The following is a 21,778-nucleotide window of genomic DNA, read 5'->3' as shown; positions in this document are numbered from 1 at the left end:
TCAATTCACACACGTATTTTGGGCTGGTGTTTGCTCTCCAGCACCAAAGCAAATGAAACGGTGAGTTTCTGAAACACCGTTCCCCGAGCTGTGCATCCAACAAGCCCTGGCTCTCTGCTAGGGGGGAGTTCATAGGAATATCCCTGAAGCCTGAGCACCCCGGCACCCCATTTGCAAACAGTTTAGGAGCAGGAGCAGGTTCCTATTTGGGGTGTGCAGCCCCAAACGCTGCCGAGCACGTGTGCTAACGCCGGCAGCGCCACGTGGGGTGCGGGCAGCACCGGGCTGTGCGCGGCAGCCGCTGCAGGCAGCCGCAACGAGGAGGAGAAGTGGGCACGGGCACTGCACGTCGTGGTGGTGTTTTGTTCATCCTCACTGGGGAGCAGAGGAGAAACAAAAGCTGGAGCAGTGCAGGGCACGGGGCTGGCTGGGCGAGGAGGAGAAAAAAATAATTGTGCAGAATTTCATCGGGGAGCTTGAAAAGAGGCGATTTTGTGAGCAAATAGTCGCCTCCCGGAGCAGAACTTCCCCGTCTCCAATTTCAGAATTCCGTTCACATCAACATCCACTTTCATGCTGTAAAACCTGGGGAAAAGGGAAAAAAAAAAGCAGCTTCACACATTTCAATGCAAAAGCCTCATTTTGGTGAGGAAAAGGGGGGGGAGAGCATTGCTTTGGTGGTAGTTTATAAAAAAACAAGCCCCAAGATGAAAGTGTGGAAATACTCGGGGAGCCAAGGCAGGCGTGGCTGCCCCGAAGCCCAGGGCTGCTCCTGCCCGCATGGGGCTGAGCCCGAGCAGGGCCATGAAGCAGCCGCTGGAGTCCAGCCCCGACCTTAAAAGACGACTTTTTGCTTTACCCTGCTTGGGGATAATGAAAAGTGGATTTGGTCGGGACCGACTTCAGAAGTGCCTCTGGCTTCGCACTGCAGCCACCGTCCCCGTTTCCTGCATCAGAAAGGCGGGAGCAGGGGGCACGGTGCAGACGCTGCGCTCTGATAGATACGAGCCTCCACGACTTTGGCACAACAGGAGCAGGGGGAAAACGCTCCCTTCCCAGCCGTGGGTCCGGCCCGAGGGGGACCTGCCGGCCAGGTGAGAAGGGGCAGCTTCAGCCCCATAAAAGCAGCCGGAGGAGGGTAGCAAGGAGCAGGGATGGTCCATGGCAGCTTCCAGGGCAGCTCATGGGGGTTTCATCACTCCGGGGAAAGCCCTTTCCCCTCCTCCGGGCAGCAGCACATACGGGGTTAATGCTCTGCCTTGTCCCCGCAGGTGTGGGGCAGGTGCCTCTGCTCAGCTGGCTCAATCGTGGGGTTGGAGGCCAGGATAAGAGCAGGGTTTGGTGGGCTTTCTCCCCTTCTTTTCTCCTCTTCTCCCTCTGTGGGACCTGGAATCATTGAGTGCCCTCCCTGAGGAGAAGAGGAGCCAGGACAGCTCTGCCTGCCCGCTGCCTCTGGGCTTGGCTGGCTCCTTCTCTCCACGCCAGCCTCCATGTGCTGTTTGGTAATTGGGCAAGATCCTGGATGAAGCTCGTGGCCCTCTTGCCTGCCTGGCATAGAAACCCCAGAGAGCAGCTCAGCTGGAAATGCCTTTTGCCCCAAGGAGCAGCTGGAAAAGCACTCGGCCTCCGAGGGTCTCAGCCAGCGGCACTGCAAACCTGCCCCAGGTCCCTCTGCGGAGGGACCAGGACCGTCATGGGCAGCGCAGCCTCCTCGTCCGGGGCCAGCAGCGATGCTGAGGGAGCTGGTGCCCAGGAGAGCAGGTGAGCCCACTGCTGGCTTATGGATTTTGCTTGGCTGAGCTGTATTAGTCCCAATGTGGAGATGTTAGCAGCTGGGTTTCCCCATTTCCCAGCTTGTGGGGGTAGCAGGTCTTCTCTGGAGAACCCTCGTTGGGTTTATGTGGTTGAAAGGTGGCTGAGGGGGTCTGTGCGTCCCTGGTTTGCTGTAGGGATCTGCCCAGCTTGTGTCTCCGTGGTGCCAGCAGACCCCCAAAGCATCCGGCATCGGTGTCGTCTGAATGCCGGGGGAGGTTTTTGCTTCTCCTGCTACACAACCGAGATGCTCATGCGTCGATGGTGGCAGGGGTGTGTTGCCGAGATGGCTGCTTTGTGCTTAGCGTCTGCTGCCTCTGTGCAAAGCGCTTTTTACTCTAATTTTTCTATTGTGTTGTTTTTGCTGTTAGATATAAGGGACAGCATCTTCTGTCACACAACAGCCTCCTCTTAACTTTCCCAACGCGCACTGGTAAATCCAGGGTAGGCTTAACTCAAGGAGCAACATTAATCATCAAATCTATAAGCAGGATATAGAAAGGCCAAGTGTGAATAATTACCGCTCAGATGCTAATTACCCAGGCCCAGACCAAAGCCAACATATTAAACACACCACTAACGAGAGCGACCTCTCAACCATGTTGCTGTGTCACCCATAGCTCTCCTACCGCTCTCTCTGCAGGGGACTCCTCCAAACATCTGCTAACACGTGCAGATCCCAAAATACACTTCTCATTTGTATTTGAGCTGGGGAGATGAGATGGGAGGGATCTGACTCACAGCCGACAGATTGAAGGAAGGCCAGATCCTGCACCGGGATCGGCAGAGACAGAGTTGCTCTTCCGGGGACGTGCTGCTGGGACTGGGTGCAGTCTCATTCTTGGCCCTCATGGTTTAGGAGGACATGGAGCAGCTCCATCTGTGGGTCAGCACCTGGGAAACCGTGCCTGGCTCGTGGTGCAAGGGTGGGTTTTCCTTGGGTTGGTGCCCAACCCCTCCCAGGGGGGCTGGGTGCTGGGGGCAGAGCTGGGCTGGCAGCCCAGGAGGTGAGAGGGGTCAGTTCTCCAGCACCGCATCCATCCTCGTCCCTCCTGGTGCGGAGGGACCTGTTGGGCGCGCAGCGATGTCCTCGCCCAGGCTGAGCCGCTCCAGCGGCGCGAGGACCTGGCCGGGCTGTTGGCTTTGGCGCTGGATTTGATGCACGACTTCCTCATGCCAGATCTGAGCCCTCCAAACACCCCTGAGGCGTTGCTGGTGCTGGGCAGAGCCCTGTGACCGGTGGGTGCTGGGGACTGCGCTGACCCTCTGCTGTCAGTGAGCCCAGCCCTGCAGCCACTTCTGCGATTGCCTCTGGGTCGGGGAAATAAAGGCGAGAGCCGTGCCAGACCCTCCTGGGCTCTGCAGGCAGCTGCCCCCTGCTTTCTGCCCCTCCTGCCCGCTCTGCTGAGGGCAGCTCCTGGGAGAAGCGGGGTGGGCTCAGGCGCTGCACCAGCTTTGGGCTGAATTTCTGCCTCTGTTACCGGAGGCAGCATCTCTCCGCGGGGCAGGGTGACTCTTCCCCCAAACCAAGGGGGTTCAGCAGAGTGACACTGAGGACACCCCAAGAACTGGATCTGCCTGTGGGGAGCGTTTTGCATGGTGAAGGGAAGGCCACAGCTGTCTTGCAGCTGGCGGAGTGAGCGGTGTGTGCTCGGAGGCGGTTCCCTTTGCCATGGCACGGTGCAGGGCCCCCCCGGCTCCCCTCACTCTCCCCCATCTCCCACCTCCCGCAGCTCTGTGCCAGCCAAACTCCACCTGCCCCCTCCGCAGGACCCCTCTGCATCTTGCTCCTGCTCTGGGGCTGCTGGGCACAAAATCCTGGCGATGCCCGTTCACCCCAACCGAGTGGGCGCTAACGGGAGAGAGGACACGGAAGGATTTTTAGGGTCAGACTCTTTGGGATCAGCAACGCCGGCTCTAAGGTTGAGCAGTGCTGGGGCATGTTGAACCGTGCTGGTGGGCAGATCTGGGATGGGGACAGGCACTGACATGGGAGCAGAGCTTGTGTCTGGGCTGGGGGGGGTCTGGTGGTGGCAGCTGAGCTCCCCCAGACTTCGGGTCCTCTGCCCTGCTCCAGCCCATCTGTTCAGCATCTCTCACCAGAGATAGCGACCGGAGGGGGGGGGGCGAGGCGGCGGGTGCCTACCGGGTGCGTGGGGGGCACAGCCCCCTTCCCTCCGAGCACCCAGGGGTTCAGCTGAGTTGCGAAGGGATCAAAACATTTTGTGCCTGGAAGACGAGGAGCGTGTGCAAGAGTGAGGATGGGCTTGTGTTGGGGGGTGCAACCTTCCCCTGTCACCTCCCTTCTAGCCTGAATGCTTCTGCCATCATGATTAATTTATCAGGTACTTATGAATATGCAGATGAGACTCTGGTTTCCAGGCTCTGCTTTCAGGAGAGAGGCTGTGTGATGGGCTTTCTACTGCCGCCGCCTTCGTAAGAAGAGAAATGTCATGTACCGAGGTTTAAAATAAATAAATAACTGTGCCACCGAGAGCGTCTGAGTCTCAGCGGCTCCGTGGAGCTGTGGGATCTCCTTGTTCCTCAGTGTCAGGGATTTTCATGAGTGTCCCCGTGGCACATGCACCCCGTCTCCCCCACCCCGCGTGGTTAGCGGTGGTGCAGAGGCGTCTTTGCCAATTCCAGCCTTGGAAACCTTGACTGAAGCCCCAGAAACTTCCACTGTGAGCGGGGGCGAGGGCTGGCTCCCCCGGGGAGAGGGGAGGTTCAGAGGGATGGGTGCGCCTGGGGCGGTCGAGTGCTGCAGGAACGGGGGTTCTCCTGGTGACGGTCTCTTTACCACTGGAAACCCCAAGGTCTGGGAGACGGGGAGCGGTTTGGGAGGCTGATGAGTGTGTGCATGTGGCTGTTTGGCTAAAGCAAGCTCTGCCCCTCTCTGGCTGGGCTGCCTGGAGCGGGGGCTGCGGGGCAGGGGCTCTTCGGGGTTTGGGATTCAGCGCCCAGCTGTGCTGACCTGTGGGCATCCGCAGAAGTAGCTGGTTTTTAAAACTTCCCCCAAATATTGTGTGCACCAGCCAGGGCCGTGCATGCAGGAGCTGCTGCTTCTGCTAATCCCACTGCTGGGGCCCCTCTCCAGCTGCCTCTGTGCTGGGGAGCCGTGACTCCCCAGGATGGGCCGGGGGAGGCCTCGGGGCTGCCCCGGGGTCCCAGGCCCTGGAGCAGGGAGAGGGCCCGGGCTCCATGGGTGAATCTCCCCCCGGCCAAAGCGTCCGACTCCTGGGTTTTGCAGAGCGCTTGTGTGCTCAGCAGTGCTCCCGCCAGTGCTGCTGCGCCTGGACAGGGGTCTTACAGGGTTTATATTTTAAATTCTAATTTATTTTTCGGGGCTATTTGGGGAGCGGCAGGAGAGGGGAGCGTGGCTCAGCCCCGCACCCGCGTCCTCCTTCCCGAGCAGGACGGGGCTGCCCGGGGGGGAGGGTGCGGGCAGCGCGGCCGCCCCTGCCCCTTCCTCTGCCCCGCGGTGGGGTCGGGGCCGCCCCCCCCTCCCGGTCCCGGCCCCCGGCCGGGCGCTGCGGGTCCCGCGGCGGGCGCCAGGGGGCGCTGTGGGCGCGGAGCGGGCGCGGAGCGGCGCGGAGGCGGGGGGAGCGCTCCGCGCTTCGGCTCCTCTGCGGCTGTAACGCGCTGGCGGAGCCCCCCCCGCCCCCCCCCCCCCAGCTCCGCAATCCCATTTTTTGGGCCTCTCTCTGCGGGAGAGGGGAAGGTTGCGCTCCCGCGGTGATGCGCGGGGCTGGGGAGGGGGTTTTGTCCGTGTGTTGGGCTGGGCGGAGGGGTCCCGGGGGTGCTGGGGGGTCCCGGGGGTGGGGGCAGAGGAGCGGCTGCAGCTGCGGGATTTGCGCTGGATGCTGGAAACGGCGCGTTTTGCACGGGATTTAAAAAAAAAAAAAAAAAATTAAAAAAAATCCCCCCTCCGGAGGTCGGCCGGGGGCGGGTGAGGAGCGGCCCCGGCTTCGTTCGCTCGGTGTGAGGGAGGGGAGGGGAAAAATGCATACAAAAAGGGGGAGGAAAAGAAACCCAGGCAAAACCCGCACGCACCACCAAGCGGCCCCGCGCGGTGAGAAGGTGAGAACAAACTCCAACTTAAAAAAAACTTCCCGAGCGCATCGGGGGGACGCGGAGGAGCGCGGAGAGGAGCGCGCAGGAGCGCGGAGGCGCTGCCCAGGTGCCGGGGGCGGCCGGGCCGCGCAGCCCCGCGCAGGTAGGGGCAGGGCCGGGGGGTCCCGCCGGCTCCCCCCGCCGAGGAGGCGGGGAGGGACAGAAGCCCCGGCCCCTTCCCCACCTGGGACTCGCTGTGCGTGGCACCTCCAGGGCCACGGGGGGGCTTTTGTTGCCTCCTGCCAGCCGCGGGGGGGAAAGGGTGAAGCTGGATGGTGTTGGGGAGGGGACAAAGGGGAGGGTGCCGGGGCGGGGGGGGGGGGGTCGGAGCCTCCGCAAAGGCTCCCCGGTGCAGAGGGGAAGCGGCGGCTCAGGAGAGGGGCTTCCGCGGGCTGCCGTGTCAAGGAAAAGGAGGGCACAGCAACTTTTATAATCGACTTTTTATTAAGATTATAAATTTAAACAAATCTGAACAGTTTTACCCGGTGATATACAATTCCATATGCACAAAAATACAGGCTTACAAACAAAGAAAAAGGAGGAAAAAAAGAAAAGAAAAAAAAAAAAAAGACCCCAACAGACCGTTTGGCAAAGCATCCTCAGTTACACATAGTGCTGATACCGTGAAGTTGGGAGTGGGCAGGCTGCAAAAAAAAAAAAAAACAACGGGGGGGGGGGGACACGACCAGAAAACCCACCTTTTTACAACAAAAGGTTTTTCTTTTTTAAGAAAAATAATATTAAAAAAAATCAAGAGACTCTACAGGAGACAGATCTCTTCACCAGACCAAACAATGCTGGTTTTATGATTTGGAAGGCTGAAACCAGAATAGTTGAACTTAAGAAAAAGAAAAAAAAAAAAAAAAAAACCCGACACAGCACACCGGAGACGTGAGTCGCGTTACACGGTTACCTGCGGCATCACAAACACACACCGAGCCGCGGGCTCCGGGCTGCCGGGGGCGGCTCGCCCCCTCCCCGGCGGGGCGGGGAGCAGCCCGGAGGGACCCCCGGCCCCTGCTTTACCCCCCCACCCCCTCCCCACCCCCCAAAAATTCAGCTCTCGTCACCCTCCAGCGTTACCCTGGCACAAGCGGTGGGAAGGAGAAGTCCCATCGCACGCGTTTCTTCTGGGAGGAAAGTTGAAATGTTTTCCTTTCTGCCCCTTTTTTTTTTTTCTTTTAAATATAGCAAGAAACGCACAAAAGCCAACAGGCAGCGGCTGCTTTCTCCTCCCCGCACCCCAAAAACCAACCGAGCCGGGGGCGGAGGGACCCCGCCGGGGCAGCCCGGGGCGGGGAGCGGGGCCGGGGGCTCTCCCCGCCGCGGGGTCCCGGGGCCGGGGCGGCGGGGCCGGCTCTCACGTGGCGCTTCCCCGCCGCCAGCACCGGGAAACCCGCCGCGAAGAGAAGCCGAGCGGACACAAAGAGGATTATTTAAATAGGTGCTTCGTTGTTGGGTTTTTTTGTTGTTGTTTTGTTTTCGTTTGTTTGCTTTTTTTTGTTGGTTTTTTTTCTCTCTCATCTCTGCAAAAATAAAGTCCCAAGATCTTAGATTTTTTTTTCTTTATTGTACAATTTATAAAACACTAGCGTGGCTCTGCCCTCCCACCTCCCCTGCGCACCCCTCGGCACCCCCCAACCCCCCCTCTCCCCTCGCCCCAACCCCCCGCCTTTGTTTCAGGGTCCCCCTCCGGAGCCGCTGTCCCTCGGATCGCACCCCGTTTTGCAACACCCCCCCCCGCCCTTTGCTCCCCGCTCCTCTCTAAAACGCGACGATGGCCCGAGTCCAGGCTCCCAGGCTCGCCAGCGCCTGCTTGCTGCACAGCTGCCCGTTGAGGGGCTGCTCCGAGTCCGCCTGCTGCCGGCTCACCAGCCCCGTGAAACCGGAGCCGAAGATGGAGATCAAGTTGGAGATGTTGGAAGAGTCCTGGGGGTGCTCGGCGCTGTACTCCTCGAAACGGGCGCGTTTGGTGCACGGGGCGAAGGGGGGGCCGCCCGCCACCCCGCCTCCCCCCGGCTCCCCTTCCTCCACCCCCTCCTCTTCCTCCTCCTGCCCCGGGTAATACTTGCGCTTGGTGCCCGGCGTGGGCGGCGGGGAGGCGAGCCCCGGTGCCGGCTGGCAGCAGCAGGGGCACTGCGAGCAGCAGTCCTGGTGCAAGTACCCGTTCTCCACCGTGGTCACGACGTGAGTGTCCAAATCCAGCACCGTGGTGCGGCTGCTACAGTGCGGCGCCCCGCCGCTCCCGAAGTCACAGCCGGCGGCGTAGAGCAGCCCTGGGGGCGCGCTGCCGCCGCCGCCGCCGCCGCCGGGACCGGCGCTGCCGGCGGCCCGGTAGAAGCCCGGGGACGAGTCTCTGCAGGGCGCTCGCTGCAGCTCCGGGGGCGCCGCGCACACCGGCACCTCCAGCAGCTCCGCACCGCCCCGCGCCGCCGCGCAGCTCCGCGCCTCGCGGTCCTGCGTGTCGGCGGGCAGCGGGAGCGCCGCCAGCTCCGGCGGGGCGGCGGCGGCGGGCGGCGGGCAGGCGGGCATGGCGAGGAGCGGGGCGCCGTCGGGGTAGTGCTGCTGGCGGCGGTAGAGCTCGGCGTAGCGCTCGCTCAGGTAGAGCTGCCGGGCGTTGCGGAGCACATAGGAGACGAGCAGGTTCTTGTGGAGCTTGATGCCGCCTCGCTGCGTGCGGGAGCTGTGGATCTTCCGCAGGGAAATACTGATCAAACTCTGCGCATCGAGGGTGCACTCCATCCTCCTCCGGCCCCTCAGCATCTGCTCTCGCCACCCGCGCAGCCAGGCACCCCGGGCCGCATCCACACGGCAGCCGGGAGGGTGCGGAGGGTCGCAAAAAAGGAGGATAAAGAGGCGGGGGAGGGAAGTAGAAGGGGGAAGGGGAAGGGGGGAAGAGCCTGAGGTCGCTGGAGAGGGGGAGACAGAGAGGGCTGTCTTCAGGGGGCGGCCAGCGGCGGGAGCAGAGCGGGCATCGCCGTGCGCGCCGGTGGCTCCCGCTGCTGCTGCTCGCCGCTGCCGCCGCCGCGCTCCGTGCAGGCACGGCGCGTGCAGCCAGCGCCACCAGCGCCGCGCGCGCCCCCGCCCTCCCCGCGCGCCGCCCCCGCCCGCCCTCCTCCTCCTCCTCCGCGCGCGCCTGCCCCGCCCCCTCCGTCCCGCCCCGCCCCTCCCCTCCCCGCCGGCCGGTACCTGTCGCGCAGCGGCACTGAGCGCCCGCCCGCCCAGCCCCCGCCTTTTATAGCACGGCGCCGGCCACGCCCCGCCCCCCCGGCGCGCGCGGCCAACGGGGCGGCGGCGGGCGGCCTGACGGGCGGGCGCGGCGGCCAATAGGGGAGAGGCGGGCCCCTCGCGCCGTTCAAATGCTGACAGGCGCGGCGCGGCCCGGGAGGGCGGCGGGGGCCCGGCGGGGGCTCGGCCGGGCCGGGCGGGGAGCAGCGGGCTGTGCCGGGCAGCGGGGGTCCCGCCGGAGCGGCGGCGGGGCCGGGGCGCCGCCTCCCTGCGCCGCTCCCCTCGCACAGGTGAGCGGGGGGCGGCTCCCGCCCCGGTGGGCGGCCCCGAACAGCCGTGAGGGGTGGGGGCGCTCCCCGGGGGCGCGGCACGGGCCGCCCCGCCCCGCTCTCTGGGGGCACCGGGGCCCTGCACCCCTCTCACGGTGACACCCCGGGGGCACCGCCTCCCCCCAGCACCCTCGGTGGTACCGGCACCCTCTGGGAGCCCCCTCCCCGGGCGTGCTGGAGCGCTGCCCCCCTCCCGGCTGGACGCAGCCCCTTGCCCCCCTCGGCAGACCCCGCTGCGCCCCCCTCCGCTCGGGGCTGCCCCGGCCCTGCGGCGTTAAAGGTTATGAAGGGCTGGCAGCACCCCAGCACTGCTGGTTCCCCCCGTGGCCCGACAGCGAGCGGCCCCCCGGCAGGGACAGCCCCTTCTCCCGCCTTGCAAGCACTCACCTTCACCCCACGCTTGGCGGAGAGGAGTCGGATGCTTCCCCCCACGTGGGAGCAGGACTGTGCATCAGTCACTGCTCAGAAAGTGCCCCAATCACGCCAGTTTTTCCTCCAAAGTGGGAGCAGGACCGTGCATAGTTTGTTACTAAGGGCTCCCACCCCACCTTGTTGCACACAGATGCCTTGAATCCGCAGGGCAGCAGGACCCCCTGCTCCAAAGGGTGCCCCCTCACAGGGAGCATGTGAGGGGGGGGAAGGGGGTGTCAGGTCTGGGCAGGCCCTTGTGGGATGTATGGGGTTCGGGGTGTTCAGGGGCTTGGGGCTGCCCCCCATGCTGGCTGCTCGAAGGACCTGGCCACCGAGGGACCCAGCCATCTGCCCGGGGAGCAGCAGCACTTGGGGAGGCCGGTGCCGTCGCAGAGGAGCAACCCTTGGCAGGTAAGAGCCGGGGCTGGGCACGCAGCTGCAGGGGTCTTGGGGAAGGGGGCTGCAGTGCCTTGGCGGGAGAAGGGGCCGTGAGCCGGGGAGGGACCGCAGTGCTGGGGCAACGGGAGCTGCAGAGCTGCTTCTGAAACAGCATCTTCTGTAGAAAGCAGACAGTAGGGGAGAGAGGAGGGTGTTTCCCCACTGACTGCAGAGGTTCCCCATGCTGGATGCCTGCTTTGAGGGACGTGCTGGCATGCATACCTTAGCGGTGACTATGGGCAGCCTCGTCTCTGCAGGTTGTGGGGAGCCCACTCAATAGCAAACGTCCAAAGCCCTTGCTCCTGCCGGTGCAGCCCAACCTCCAAACCGCAGGGGCAGTCGCGCAAGGTGGTCGCTGGGCTCCTCTGCTTTCGGGGGTCACCGTGCAAAGCCTGGGCTCTGTGGGGGGCTGTGTGGCCATGCTCAGAGGGCTAGGGCTTTGCTTGGTCCTGGCCTGCCTGGACTCCGCTGGTTCAGCTCACCCATGTCCTCCACCCAAGCGAATGGGAGCAGGCTCAGCACCACAGAGGGCTTTCTCCCTGTGGAAGGGCGCTTGGGATAGCAGCTGGGCTGGGGCAGCTCGTTGCCCCCTGAGTGGCAGCTGGCTAAGTCCTCCTTGCTTGTGCAACCTTGCTCGTGGAGCAACCTTCTCCACAATCTGCCCTCAGCCATGCAAACCGGGGTGAATGACACTGTGCATTCCCAGGCTCTTGTAGGATGCTCTTGACCCGCTTTCCTTGTCCGTAATGTGGAAAATAATCACAACCCTGTCCAGAGAGTGGCTGTAGCTCAAGGTGGTGGGTATGGGCAGCAGCTGAGGTGGGGGATTGCCCTGTCTCCTTCCTCTTCTCCACTGGTCTCTCTCCCTTGCAACCCTTCCTGGCTGCAGGTTGGCTTTTCCAAGGCTGTGGCTGTGCTGCAGCTGGAGATCTGGGAGGTGATGCCCAGAGCTGGTCTGCACAGATAATATGGGGTGCAGCAGGGCTGGGGTTTGGGGCACCTCACACAGACCAGAGCTGAGCTTTCTGTGCTTTGGTGGCTGGAGCCAAGGCCTTGCTCCCGCTCAGCGAGATCAAAGGCTCTGCCCTCGCGTGGTGTTGGTGTTGGTGCTCGTGGACTGAGCTCCAGCTGCGGCTCTGCAGTGTTTTCTGTGGCCTCCTGGGCACCGGGGAACCAAGGCAGCGGGTGCTGCTGCTGCCAGCCTGTGCCACATCTTCCACCCAGCCAGTGCAGGCAGCAATTGCCTCTCTTGCTCAGCTGGCATTTGCTGCTCTCTGGCCCATCTCCAGCTGTAAAACTCCAGCCTAGGTGGTCCAGGCTAAGAGCCTGAATTGCCTGTCGGCCGGCTGCTGCAGGGTGGCTTGGGCAGCACGGACGGTGCCAGCCGCAAAGCATCGCCCTGGCAGGCATCCTCCGCCTCGAGCTCCTGCTCACCATCCCGCCTCGGCTCGGACATGCAGTGTGGCCTTGGGACACCGCCTAGCGCTGGCCCTCTGCTCTTTAATCATTGCGTGGCCCCGTTCGCCTCAGGTCGTGGCTTTAACTGAAGGGTCAGGTGGACTTTGCAGGGCCCTGCCTGCAGCAGTGCCGGGTTTATGGAGGTGCAGAGGGCCTTGCAGAGGGCGGTGCATCCTCGGGGACGTTTGGGCATCGTGGGGCAACCCTGATGCGGGAGATCCTACCGTCCCTGGCTGTCCGAGAAGTGCCCTCTGCTGTAGCTGCCTGAGAAGCTTTGTGGCACCAGGAACACCCAAGAGCAGAGCAGGAGCCTCTAGGAGATGAAGATGGAATTAAAACTTTAATCTTATTTAGACTCTGGGTAATTAATATAAAGGCTATAAAACATGGGCCTGATCCGCTCGCTGACTGCCGGGCACTGTGTTGTGGCTGGCGAGGCCGGCGGCAGCTGCAGATTGCCTCTCCTCCCCGGCTGGCTCTCCTGGCGGGTGCGAGTGTTTTGTTTGCAGACACGGTGGCTTTAATCCTGGAGCCGGGATGGTCTGCGCGCTGCGAAAGCTGCGCTGCTTCAGTTTGGCCTATGGACTCCGAAATCTCCTGGAGACAGGAATCTGGCTGATACCTGTCTTGGCACATGACTGTAAGCTCTGCTTTTCTAAAAGAGGATAACGAGTCCTGTCCGTTTCCTGGCTCTGCAGCAGCAAGCTGGGGCAGGATGGGTTTGTTTGGTGCTTGCCTTTCCCAGGAAAATCTCTGTGTGCTGTCCAGCGTCCCTATTCCCTGGTCTCCGCTGGGGTTTGTGTGCCCTTCCCATGGGAAAGGGCCCTAAGGACCCTATGTTGGAGGGGATGTTTGGTCTGAAACCATCTCGGTTAAATGTAATTGCAGCTTTTAACTGGCCATTTAATGGCCAGTACCATTACTTCCCCAAAGGAAAGGAGGATGGGCCCAGGATTTGCTGTCTGGAGGGTTGTAGCTGCAGGTTTCCCTGCGTGCATGCTGCCGGTCCTGGGGGCCGGGCTGCGGTGCGGGCGCTGTGGGGCTGGCCCTGGGCTGGGGACGGTGCAGCTGTACTGCAGTCGGTCCAGCCCTGCTGATGTCCTGGTGCCAGGGCTGGTCTCGCAGCCGTCGATCCTGCAGTGGGCTCCAGCAGCAAAACCTGGCGGTCCGCTGCTCTCAGCTGCAGAGTAAACAAGCTGGCAAGAGAAACCATTTTGCTTCAGCTAGTAGGAGAAACCCTTTTTAGGTAGCACTTCCAACTGGCAATGCTCTCCTTCATTAACCCCCTCCTTCCCTTTCCAATGAAACGTGAAGTTGCAGCAATTGGAGATCAGGCGCTCGCCGGTGCGGCTTTGCCACCCAGAGCAACGAACACAGACGTGAATTTACTGCTTGATCTCGTAATTTCAGTGCAATTAGACTGGCTGCTATACAGCAATTTCCCCTTGAGCCTCAGAGTCCTGGGCCTGGGCATTGCCCAGCTTTTCTCAGACAAGGAAGCGGAGGCATTTGGTTATTGGCTGAAACATGAGTTTTTTTGGGTGCACCTGGAACTTGACTCCCTGGAGACGCGTCTGTGAGTTGGAGCTGTGGGTGCCTGGCATGTCTGAAAAGGAGCCTGCTTTTCAGGCTCACTTATTACAAGTCAGACACCCAAAGCTAGTGGGAAAACAAGCCAGAACAAGGTTTTCAGGCTGAGTTCTGGGAGCAGGGCTGGCCTCTGCCACCCCCTCCCCTGAGCTGGGCAGGCGCAATGTTGCTTGGACCCCCAAGCTGCTCCCCAGCTTGGGGGGACCCACGGGGCCTGCTGCAGCAAGTGGGGGACGGGGCATGTCGGCTCCAGAAGCCATCACCCGTCGGAGCAGCGTATCCATCCATACTGATCGAGCATGTGATGGGTAAGGCTGTCACCACACTGTCGTAGCTGTTAGCTCTTTCTCACAGCTCTGGTAACACAGTCAAATACTTCGTATAAAACCCTGGAGAAAATGGGGACAAAGCCATATTGAGAAATCATCCATTTAATTATTGTTCCTCCTTGCTTTTAGCTGGGGAGCTGTATAATGCCTCCCAAGCAGCACTGTGGCACGGGGCATGGATGAAGTGCTCACTCCTTTGATCTGGTCTGTTCCTACCTAACTTCACCGACTCATTTCCCACATTTCTTGTACCCTGAGCACTGCTGTGCAGGGTATGGGTGCAACCTGTAAGCTTCCCTGCCATTGCTTCACGGCCTCTCACTGCTGCATGGCCAAGCACAGCCTAACCCATCCCTGTGCTTACAAACACTCCCGATGCTTCCTGCACTTCTACCAAAGTGCTGGGAGGTCCTCTTGGCCGGGAATTGCATGACTCTTGCTTTGACTAATCCTGGGAGAGTGGAACTGAGGAGGTGATTGTTACCAGGATCTTATTGCTGATCGCCTCCGCAGTGGGCTCAGCTTATCCTGCTGTGACCAGGCAAATGCTGACTGTGTTGGCCAGCTGGTGACGTGACCCAAAGAAGGGGACCTCTGCCCGCACTGATGTTTTTTAGTCTATGCATACTTTTGCTGCTGGCTTGCTGTGCCCACAGGTCAGTCTGCAGTAGCAGATCTGTTCCTTGGTAGAGCTGGGGGGGAATGAGCTGTGGATGGTGTGAGCAGAGCTGTGGGTGTTCATGGGGAGGTTGCAGTGTCCCAGTTGGTCTCAGTGTGATTTGGTTGGCTTGCCTGGCACCCAGAGCCGCTGGGGTGATGCTCTGCAGTGGCAGCATGGTAAAGCTTCTGGCATAGGTGCTTCCCCAGTCTCTAGCGAGCCTGTCCTACTGTGCTGGTCTCTGCTGGTGTCTTGTCTCCTTGTTTCTGGCATTTGGAGGACATGGATTTCCTGCAAAACCATTGCGGGATGCTAAAGCTGCAAGATAAACTTGGTGCAGCAAGCTTAGGAGCTGCTCTTTTGGGAACAGTAGATGAAGTTGGCATCTAGTCTCTCCGGGGAGCTAGTGTTTCACACCTTGGACTGGGTGCTCCCCTGGACCCTGCCACCCCAGGGAGCTTGTCACAGGTCCCTGATGAACGTACCGGGGGCAGGAGGGATCCCAGGAGCTCCTCTGCTGCCTGCACAGGGCAGGAGGGATCCCAGGAGCTCCTCTGCTGCCTGCACAGGGCAGGCACAGCCACTGTGGTGGCTGTCTGGGGGCCTGCATGGGGGCCTTGCGTCAGCAGCATCCCCACGGCTCCCCTGAGCGTGTCTGAGCTGCTGCAGGGGTCAAAGCACCCACAGCCTCTGCCCTGCTCGGCAGTGACTTGCAGGTGATCCGAGTCCTGCAGCTTGCAGTGGTGATGGCACTGAAGCTCAGCCTGGCTGCAGGGCTGCGTGGCTGCAGGCTGGGCTCAGCTGCCTCGGTGCTTTCCTGGTTGATGTGTGGGAGCTGTGCCGAACAGCTAGAAAATTTGGGGTGCTTCTGTCCATGAAACCTGGCTGTGCTCCGCACTAGGTCTCATCTAGGCAGAGCTGAAGGCTGAGGCTGCAGGGGGGTCAGGGTAGGTCCCTCACCCAGGGGACCATGGCTTGTGGGGTCACTCCTGGGAGGATGCTTTGACCTGTGGTGGCTCTTGGGTTATGGATGGGAACAAATATCACTTAGAATCATAGAATCGTTTAGGTTGGAAAAGACCTTTAAGATCATCAATTCCAACCGTTAACCTAGCACTGCCAAGCCCACCACTTAGAGCCCATGGAGAGGTGAATACCAGGCTAAAGGACAGCTTGGAGCTCTGTCCCTGCCTGGGAAATGTGCTTTTGTCCCCATGGTCTGGCTGCGTGCTGAGCAGTCAGGCTACCTCTCCGCACTGCTGTTTGGTCCCATCTCCTGGGGAGAAACCAAGGGAAGGGCCCCAAAGTTGTTTGCTGCATTTGGCTCCAGCTCTCCGGAGTTGGTTTTGTTGGAGGCTGTGGACATGACCACCACCTCCTTGGAGAAAGCAGGTCTGTGCCGGGGGCTCCCGCAGCAGCTGGTGGTGACTGGCTCTCCGGCTCTCCGGAGCTGCTTTGGGGTCTTGCTGCTGCTGCCCCAGTGCATCACTTCCAGGAGGGATGAGATGCCCTGGGCAGCCAGGGCTGTTTGCTGGGCTGTGGTATCTGATAGCGACCCTGTTTAATTGCTAGGTCAAATATCCTGAAGTCTTTAGTGCTGTGCAGCCAAGGGTTGATCCCTTGGCTTGGTCTGACCCCATTATAGCTGTAAATGTGGCTGTGCTGGAGCACAGTCCCTATCCTAACGGGAAGGTCTGTCTCTAGCACCAGCGTGAATAAGGGATGTTACCTGCAGATCCCTTTTCCGTCTGTCCTGAGTGGAGCAGGACGGGACTTGCTGGGGACCAAGCAGGACTTGCAGTCGTGCTCCCTACTGGCAACGGGACCAGCGGGCTCTTGGAGGAGCCCGGGCAGCAAGCTGTTATCTGGTGACGGGGGGGCATGGAGACCAGGCGCCTGTGATCTATGGCTGATCGCGTCTCTCTGCCTCTGTTTCCCCTCCCACCTACCCTGTCCTGTGGTTTCTAGATGCTAATCTGCGCGGGGCAGGGCCTGTCTTACCATGCAGGCAGCGTCTGGCAGTGTCTGGCGTGGGGGGCCCTTGGGTGACTCCTGTGATGGGAATTGCCCATCTCCAGTGAGACCACCCTCCCGGGGCTCGCGGTGCCAGGCGGTGATGCTTGGCATTGAAAGCATCCAAACAGGCAGATCCTTCCGTGTTTCCTGTGCTTGCCGAGCCCACAGGGAGGGCGGTTGGGGCAAAAATTGTATTAAAGTTGGAGCTGTGGCTCAGGTGGGGTCTGAACGCGGGGACGGTGCGTGGGACCTGCTGGGGCTCCCGGCCGCAGGCACGGTGGGGGTCCCCTTCCTCGCTAAAAGTGACCCCAAGCGTGTGGGGTTAGTGCTGCCAGCTGACGCGGGGCCCCGAAATGGTTAATCGCTGCCTGCGATGGAAACTGCAGCCTTCCCCGAGCAGAGCCCTTCCAGTGCAGCCGGGGAGGAGCGTGGCCTTGCGATGCCCCATGGATGGATGGACGGATGGATGGACGGACGGACGGACAGCGGCGGGAGGACTACAATCCCCGGCAGGGAGCGAACCCCCGGGGGATGCCGGGACTGGTAGTCCGGGCCTGGCCTGGGGGTCCCCGCTGCCACTCGTGGCTGGGGCGGGGGGACCCGGAGGGAATGTACTGTCTCGGGGAGGAGCCAGCGTGTTCACCCACTTTGTTGTTAAATACCTTAAAGGAGCAGTGGCTGTGCCCGAGCGAGCTCCCTAGCGGAGCCGCACAACCTGGGCTGTGGGCTTTTTAAAGATAAAAATCACTCGCGTGGCCTTCGTTATTAATGACATCTCCCGCGCTCAGTAACTCCTTCGGCGCCTGGGCATCGGCAGCCCGGGATGGCGGTGGGCCTGCCTCGCCGCGGGGCTGCCTGCGTGATGCTGGACCACCTCTGGCCTTCATCCCCTCCAGAGCATCCTCCTCCGGGCGCTCTGTGCCCCGGAGCCCGGTGATGCCGGGAGGTGGGTGCCAAACCTTCCGATGCTCTCTGTGCCGTGGAAAAATCAGCGCCGCAGCTGTTTCCTCGCAGGGCTGACATCCCTGCTTGTGAGCAGTGCAGCTGAAGAGCTCTGGAGCGAAGTGCGGAGCAGCGACGGCGTGGGCAGCGGGGCAGATTTCTCGTGCCTCTGTGGCACGGCCGTGACCTGGAGATTTCTTCCACCACCCCCCCACCCCCGGCATAATTCAGTCTGGCACCCGGTGCCTCCAGCCAAACACCCTGGCCTGGCGCTGGCATGTGCCCAGCAGACACCCACATCAAAGCCACCGCGGCTTGCCTGGCCCCTTGCCAGCAGCTACCTCTAGACAGCTTGTGCAAACCTGGAGGGAGATGACAGGGAAGCATCCAGCCCCCCGGCAACTCCTGCCCACCGTGGGGCAGCTGGGGCTGGCTTGGGCATGGGGTGGGAGCTGCAGCCGAGCGAGCGACCCTGTGTTGGGACCATGATGGGGGTGTCCATGAAACATCTGCCCCAGCAGAGCCGGCCAGCCACGGGCTGGCACCTGGCTGCCTCAAATTGCTTTGTCCCTGCTGCCCTGTCCTGGCAGTCCTTGCCTCCGTGCCCCTGCGAGCCTCGGCAGAGGGGGATGAAATCCCTCTGGCAGGCAAATGCGCTGGAGAGGGGCTGCTGGAGCGTGGCATGGGAACCTGGCTGACTGGAAAAGCAGGAATAACCACCAAAATGCAACTGGCGGGGAGGGCTGTGGCGCTGCAGGGAGCCGGCAGCTGAGCTGGCTGGCGCTGGGGGATGCTCTGGGGCAGGTGGCCCAGGCCTGCCTGTGCTGCCCTCGGTCACACGACGCGGCTCACCGGTGGGCTACCATTGGCCTGAAGGCAAGGGGAGGGCTTGGGTGGCAGGGCTGAGCCCGGTGCTCTCCCGGTGCTTTCTCTCCTGGGCTGTTGGGTGCAGCTCAGCCTCCTCACAGGCCAGGGGTTGGGTGCTTGCCTGCCAAGGGGCCGCACTCTATTCTTTTTCCCTCCTGGGTGCAGGTGTTGGAGAGAGTACCAGGCACGCCTGATCCTGCCTGGAACTGGGCTCCAGCTGGTCCATGCTGCAAGTTCAGGCTCGTGTCCATACTGCTTCCAGCCTGGTGCCTGGCCCAGCACAGCTGGCAGCAGGCAGAGCTGCTGGTCTTCCTTGGATTTGGGGTTGTCTGCGTGAAATTCTTACCCAAAACAGATGAAGTCTTCCTCGGGGTGCAGAAGCTGCCTGGTGCATGTGTGGCACAGTGGGAAAGGAAGGGCTGAAGCCCATCAGAGGTGGTGGCTGCGGAGGGACCTGTGGTGCCAGGACCTGGCTGCCCAGCGTGCAGGGACTCGTGCGGTTGGATGCTGGATCACAACCCATGCAGCTGTGACCTCCTGGGCGCATCAAGGGCAGCAGGAAGACCCTTCTGGGCTGCAGTGGAGTCTGCACCGGGTCCTTTTCTGTGCAGAAGGAAGCAGTGGAGTGGGAGAGGCTGCCTGCAGCGAGCCGTCGGCTGCTGCATCCAGTGAGGAGCCCGCAGTGCCTGGGGCACAGGGAGCCCGTGCTGCTTCTGTGCTGCGGGTGCAGCCAGGCTGCTGTCTCATGGATGCTGAAATAAGAAGCCTGGGGGGGTCCTCGACTGTCTGCAGCCAGCCCACAGCAGCGTGCGGGAGCACAGTGTGACCAGTGCGTCCTTTATGGCGAGGTGTGAACAGAGACGATTGTGTAGGAGGAAACAAATTCGTCTCACCTTGATGCAGGGGAGAGGGTGAGGGCTCAGTCTAACACCTCCTGCTGTGCCTGGCTGCTCTCTGGGGGCTGTTCAGGGGCCGGGTGAGGTGGTGCGTGCTGTGGGCTGGGCTGCACAGCTCAGCCCGCAGCCATGCTGCCTGACCTTGGTCCAGTCACTTACTCCCTGTGTTCCCTGCGCTCCCCGGTGCTGTGACGTTGACACTCGCTGTCTTGCAAACAGCTTCTGTATGTGTGTGTTTCGTGTCTGGCCCAGCGGGGACCCGCCTGCGAGGCTGTGTGAGCCCTGATACAGCATTTATGGGGGGGTTCATGGGCTGCACGGGACCTGGTGAAGCTGTCTGGTGGAGGAGGGCACAAGAAAGCTCCCCTGCAGGCCTGTCTAGCTCTGTTGCTTGTTCCTTTTTGCTTTTTCATCCCTTACCTGCCATTTGGGAGCCATGTACCAGCAAGCCTCATGCGTTATGATGGTTGTGTTGCAGCAGGTGCCTTGGAGGAGCTGTGCACTGAGGCTTCTGAGGTGTGCACCCCTCCATGCCTCCTGAGCTGATTGCTTCTGACACAGTCCTGCTTGGACCTGGACCTGGACCCGGACCGAGCCTGGGCTCTTCCTGCTCTGATGTTGGAGCAGAAGCCCCAAAGGGTGAAATGCAGCTGCTGGAGGAGGTGGCAGGAGCTGTGGGCTGGGGGTCCTGGAAGTGAAGCTGGCTGCAAACAACTCCTGGTGCAGTGCCGCTTTGCATGCTGCGTGACTTTTTCACGTGCACAGGCGTTCCCAAGGCTGAAGGGAACTTTACCCACTCTGGAAAGGATAGAAACGAAAAGTGGATAACATCACTAGGCTAGCATTGCTAGAGGAATTAAGAGCCAAGCAACTGCATCCATAGGAACCTCAGTTCTTCCCTTATCCCCTTGCACATCGAAGTTAATTGCATTTCCAACTGACACATCAAGCTGTCCTGCCACGGTCGTCTGCAGCAAAGTCAGCGCGTAGTGGTTGCTCCGGGATATAAACCTCACCTCTGGTGTCTCGCTCTCTTGGGGGGATAACGTCTTTCCCAGGGCTGTTTGTACTATGGTCAGGTCTTTGGAGCCCAGGGCTCAAGCTGATCATCTTGCCAGGTCTTTACGGGTATCTCTCGAAGGTGAGACTTGTCAGGCTTAAGCAATGGATGAAATTTTTTTAATGGGTGTTCAGCAGCCACTGTGGAGATGCTTAAGGGCATAAATTTTTTAAGAGCATAATGGATGTTAAGCTCTCAAAAATAAATCCTAAGTCTTTCTAGCCCGTTTTTCCCAAGGTATTGGCGGCTAGCTTGAAATGAGAGAGCAAGTGAAATGAAATAAAAGGCTTTTAGATGGTGCAGAGCACCAATGTGGAGCTTCTGCTTTCTTTGTGTGTCTGAGTTACCACTCAGTCCTTTGGGATCCTGAGGGTCAGGACAGCAAGGTCTTAATCCCTGGTGGTTGCTTTGAGGACCCATACTGGAGAGCAAAAGTAAGGTTTTTTCCCCATGCTGGTAAGATTAGTTGGGCAGAGCCAGCAGCACCAGGCTCTAAAACCTCCTGCCTGGAAGACTTATCGATGGCAACCAGAGAGTCTGGTGCAAAACTGCATGGAGGCTCTCCTGATGAAGCACAGTGAGCAGAGTCTGGGTGTGGGAGGTGGGCCAGTGCCTTCCCCCCTCCAGCAAGGAGCAGGAAGACCTGGACCGAGCAGCTCTACCTAAATCATCGCAGGGAGCTGACGATGGAGCTGGAAAGCGCCAGGGCCTCCTGGTTTCACCTCGTAGCAGGAGCCTCCTCTTCCACCCTGTGTGGATGAGCCTTTCCTGGGGAAGTGACAGCCCCATGTGGGGGTTTTCTCCCTGGCCCTTTTTGCACCAGGAGCAGCAGGAAGGAGTCTCTCCCCTCTGGCTGGTGCAGCGACTCAGGGCTGGAAAATGGGGAGGAACTGGCCCCATCCTTCCCCAGCCGCTGTTACCCCCAGGCTGGGAAGCAGAGCCGCTCCTTCTCTCTCTGCAGACACAGTGATGCCAAGGAGGGAAGGAGGTGGAGGAGCACTGTGCTGGCATGGGCGGCACTGCTGAGGGTGCCGGGAAGCCGACAGCCCAAGACTTGTTCAATGCTGCTTTCTTCTCCCGCCGCCGGAGCAGGGAGGACGGCGGCTCCAGGAGCACCGAGCTCCTGCTTGCCTCCTCCTGCCCAAGGAGGCTGGCTCGGGGAAAGCGGGAGCAGCTCTGATCCCGTGCACAACCCTGGGAGGCGGCGAGTGAATGCGAGTGCTGGCATCCTGCAATGCTGCACCCTCACGTTGCTCTTGCCAGCTCCCCTCCCAAGTCTGGCTGGAAACGCTCCTGCCTTCCCCTTGAGGTCATCTCTGCTGCGGCTCTGCTCTCTGAGGTCGGCTTGTACCTGCCGAAGGCTTGGCCCTGTTTTATAGAGCTTTTTCACGAGTGTGCCCTGCGAATGCCCTCCTTTGGGCTGCGGGAACACTGTTTGGAGATGAGCAATGCCAATGCCTTCGGGAGGCTGATGAAGTTGGGGCGCTGAGTGATTTGCACCAGGTCTTTCCGCTGCTTGCCTGGGTTTTGAGGCAGGTGTTGACCTGCTCTGAGGTGGCAGGTCCTGAAACACATAATTTGCGAGTGTCTCCGTGGTGGGAAGAAGCAAGAAAAGTGGAAGGTTTAGGAAA

The 21,778-nt window shown here is 61.0% G+C and overlaps 2 protein-coding genes and 1 long non-coding RNA gene across 4 annotated transcripts in view; 2 read left to right on the top strand and 1 right to left on the bottom strand.

Moving 5' to 3' along the window:
• Window positions 1-5,860: 5,860 nt before the first annotated feature.
• Window positions 5,861-7,133, top strand: LOC140661204 (uncharacterized). The gene is made up of 2 exons (XR_012045663.1): window positions 5,861-5,892; window positions 6,656-7,133. It is a non-coding gene; the product is annotated as an uncharacterized lncRNA (long non-coding RNA).
• Window positions 7,134-7,664: 531 nt separating this feature from the next.
• IER5L (immediate early response 5 like) lies at window positions 7,665-8,810 on the bottom strand. Its single transcript, XM_072883302.1, has one exon. The coding sequence runs from the start codon at window positions 8,686-8,688 to the stop codon at window positions 7,690-7,692; it is 999 nt and encodes a 332-aa protein (XP_072739403.1). The 5' UTR covers window positions 8,689-8,810; the 3' UTR covers window positions 7,665-7,689.
• Window positions 8,811-9,269: 459 nt separating this feature from the next.
• Window positions 9,270-21,778, top strand: part of LOC140661112 (uncharacterized) — a 127,050-nt gene continuing 114,541 nt past the window's right edge. The window contains exon 1 of one of the 2 annotated variants that reach the window (XR_012045620.1): window positions 9,270-10,304. The gene's annotated coding sequence lies outside the window, so the exon portion shown is untranslated. The remainder of the gene's footprint in view (window positions 10,305-21,778) is intronic. The other variant, XR_012045617.1, reaches the window with a different exon arrangement.

The sequence above is a fragment of the Ciconia boyciana genome, chromosome 18 (assembly GCF_034638445.1).
Source record: "Ciconia boyciana chromosome 18, ASM3463844v1, whole genome shotgun sequence".
NCBI classification, from domain to species: domain Eukaryota; kingdom Metazoa; phylum Chordata; class Aves; order Ciconiiformes; family Ciconiidae; genus Ciconia; species Ciconia boyciana.
The sequence above is the reverse complement of the archived record's forward strand: the minus strand, read 5'-3'. Positions and strand labels throughout refer to the sequence as shown.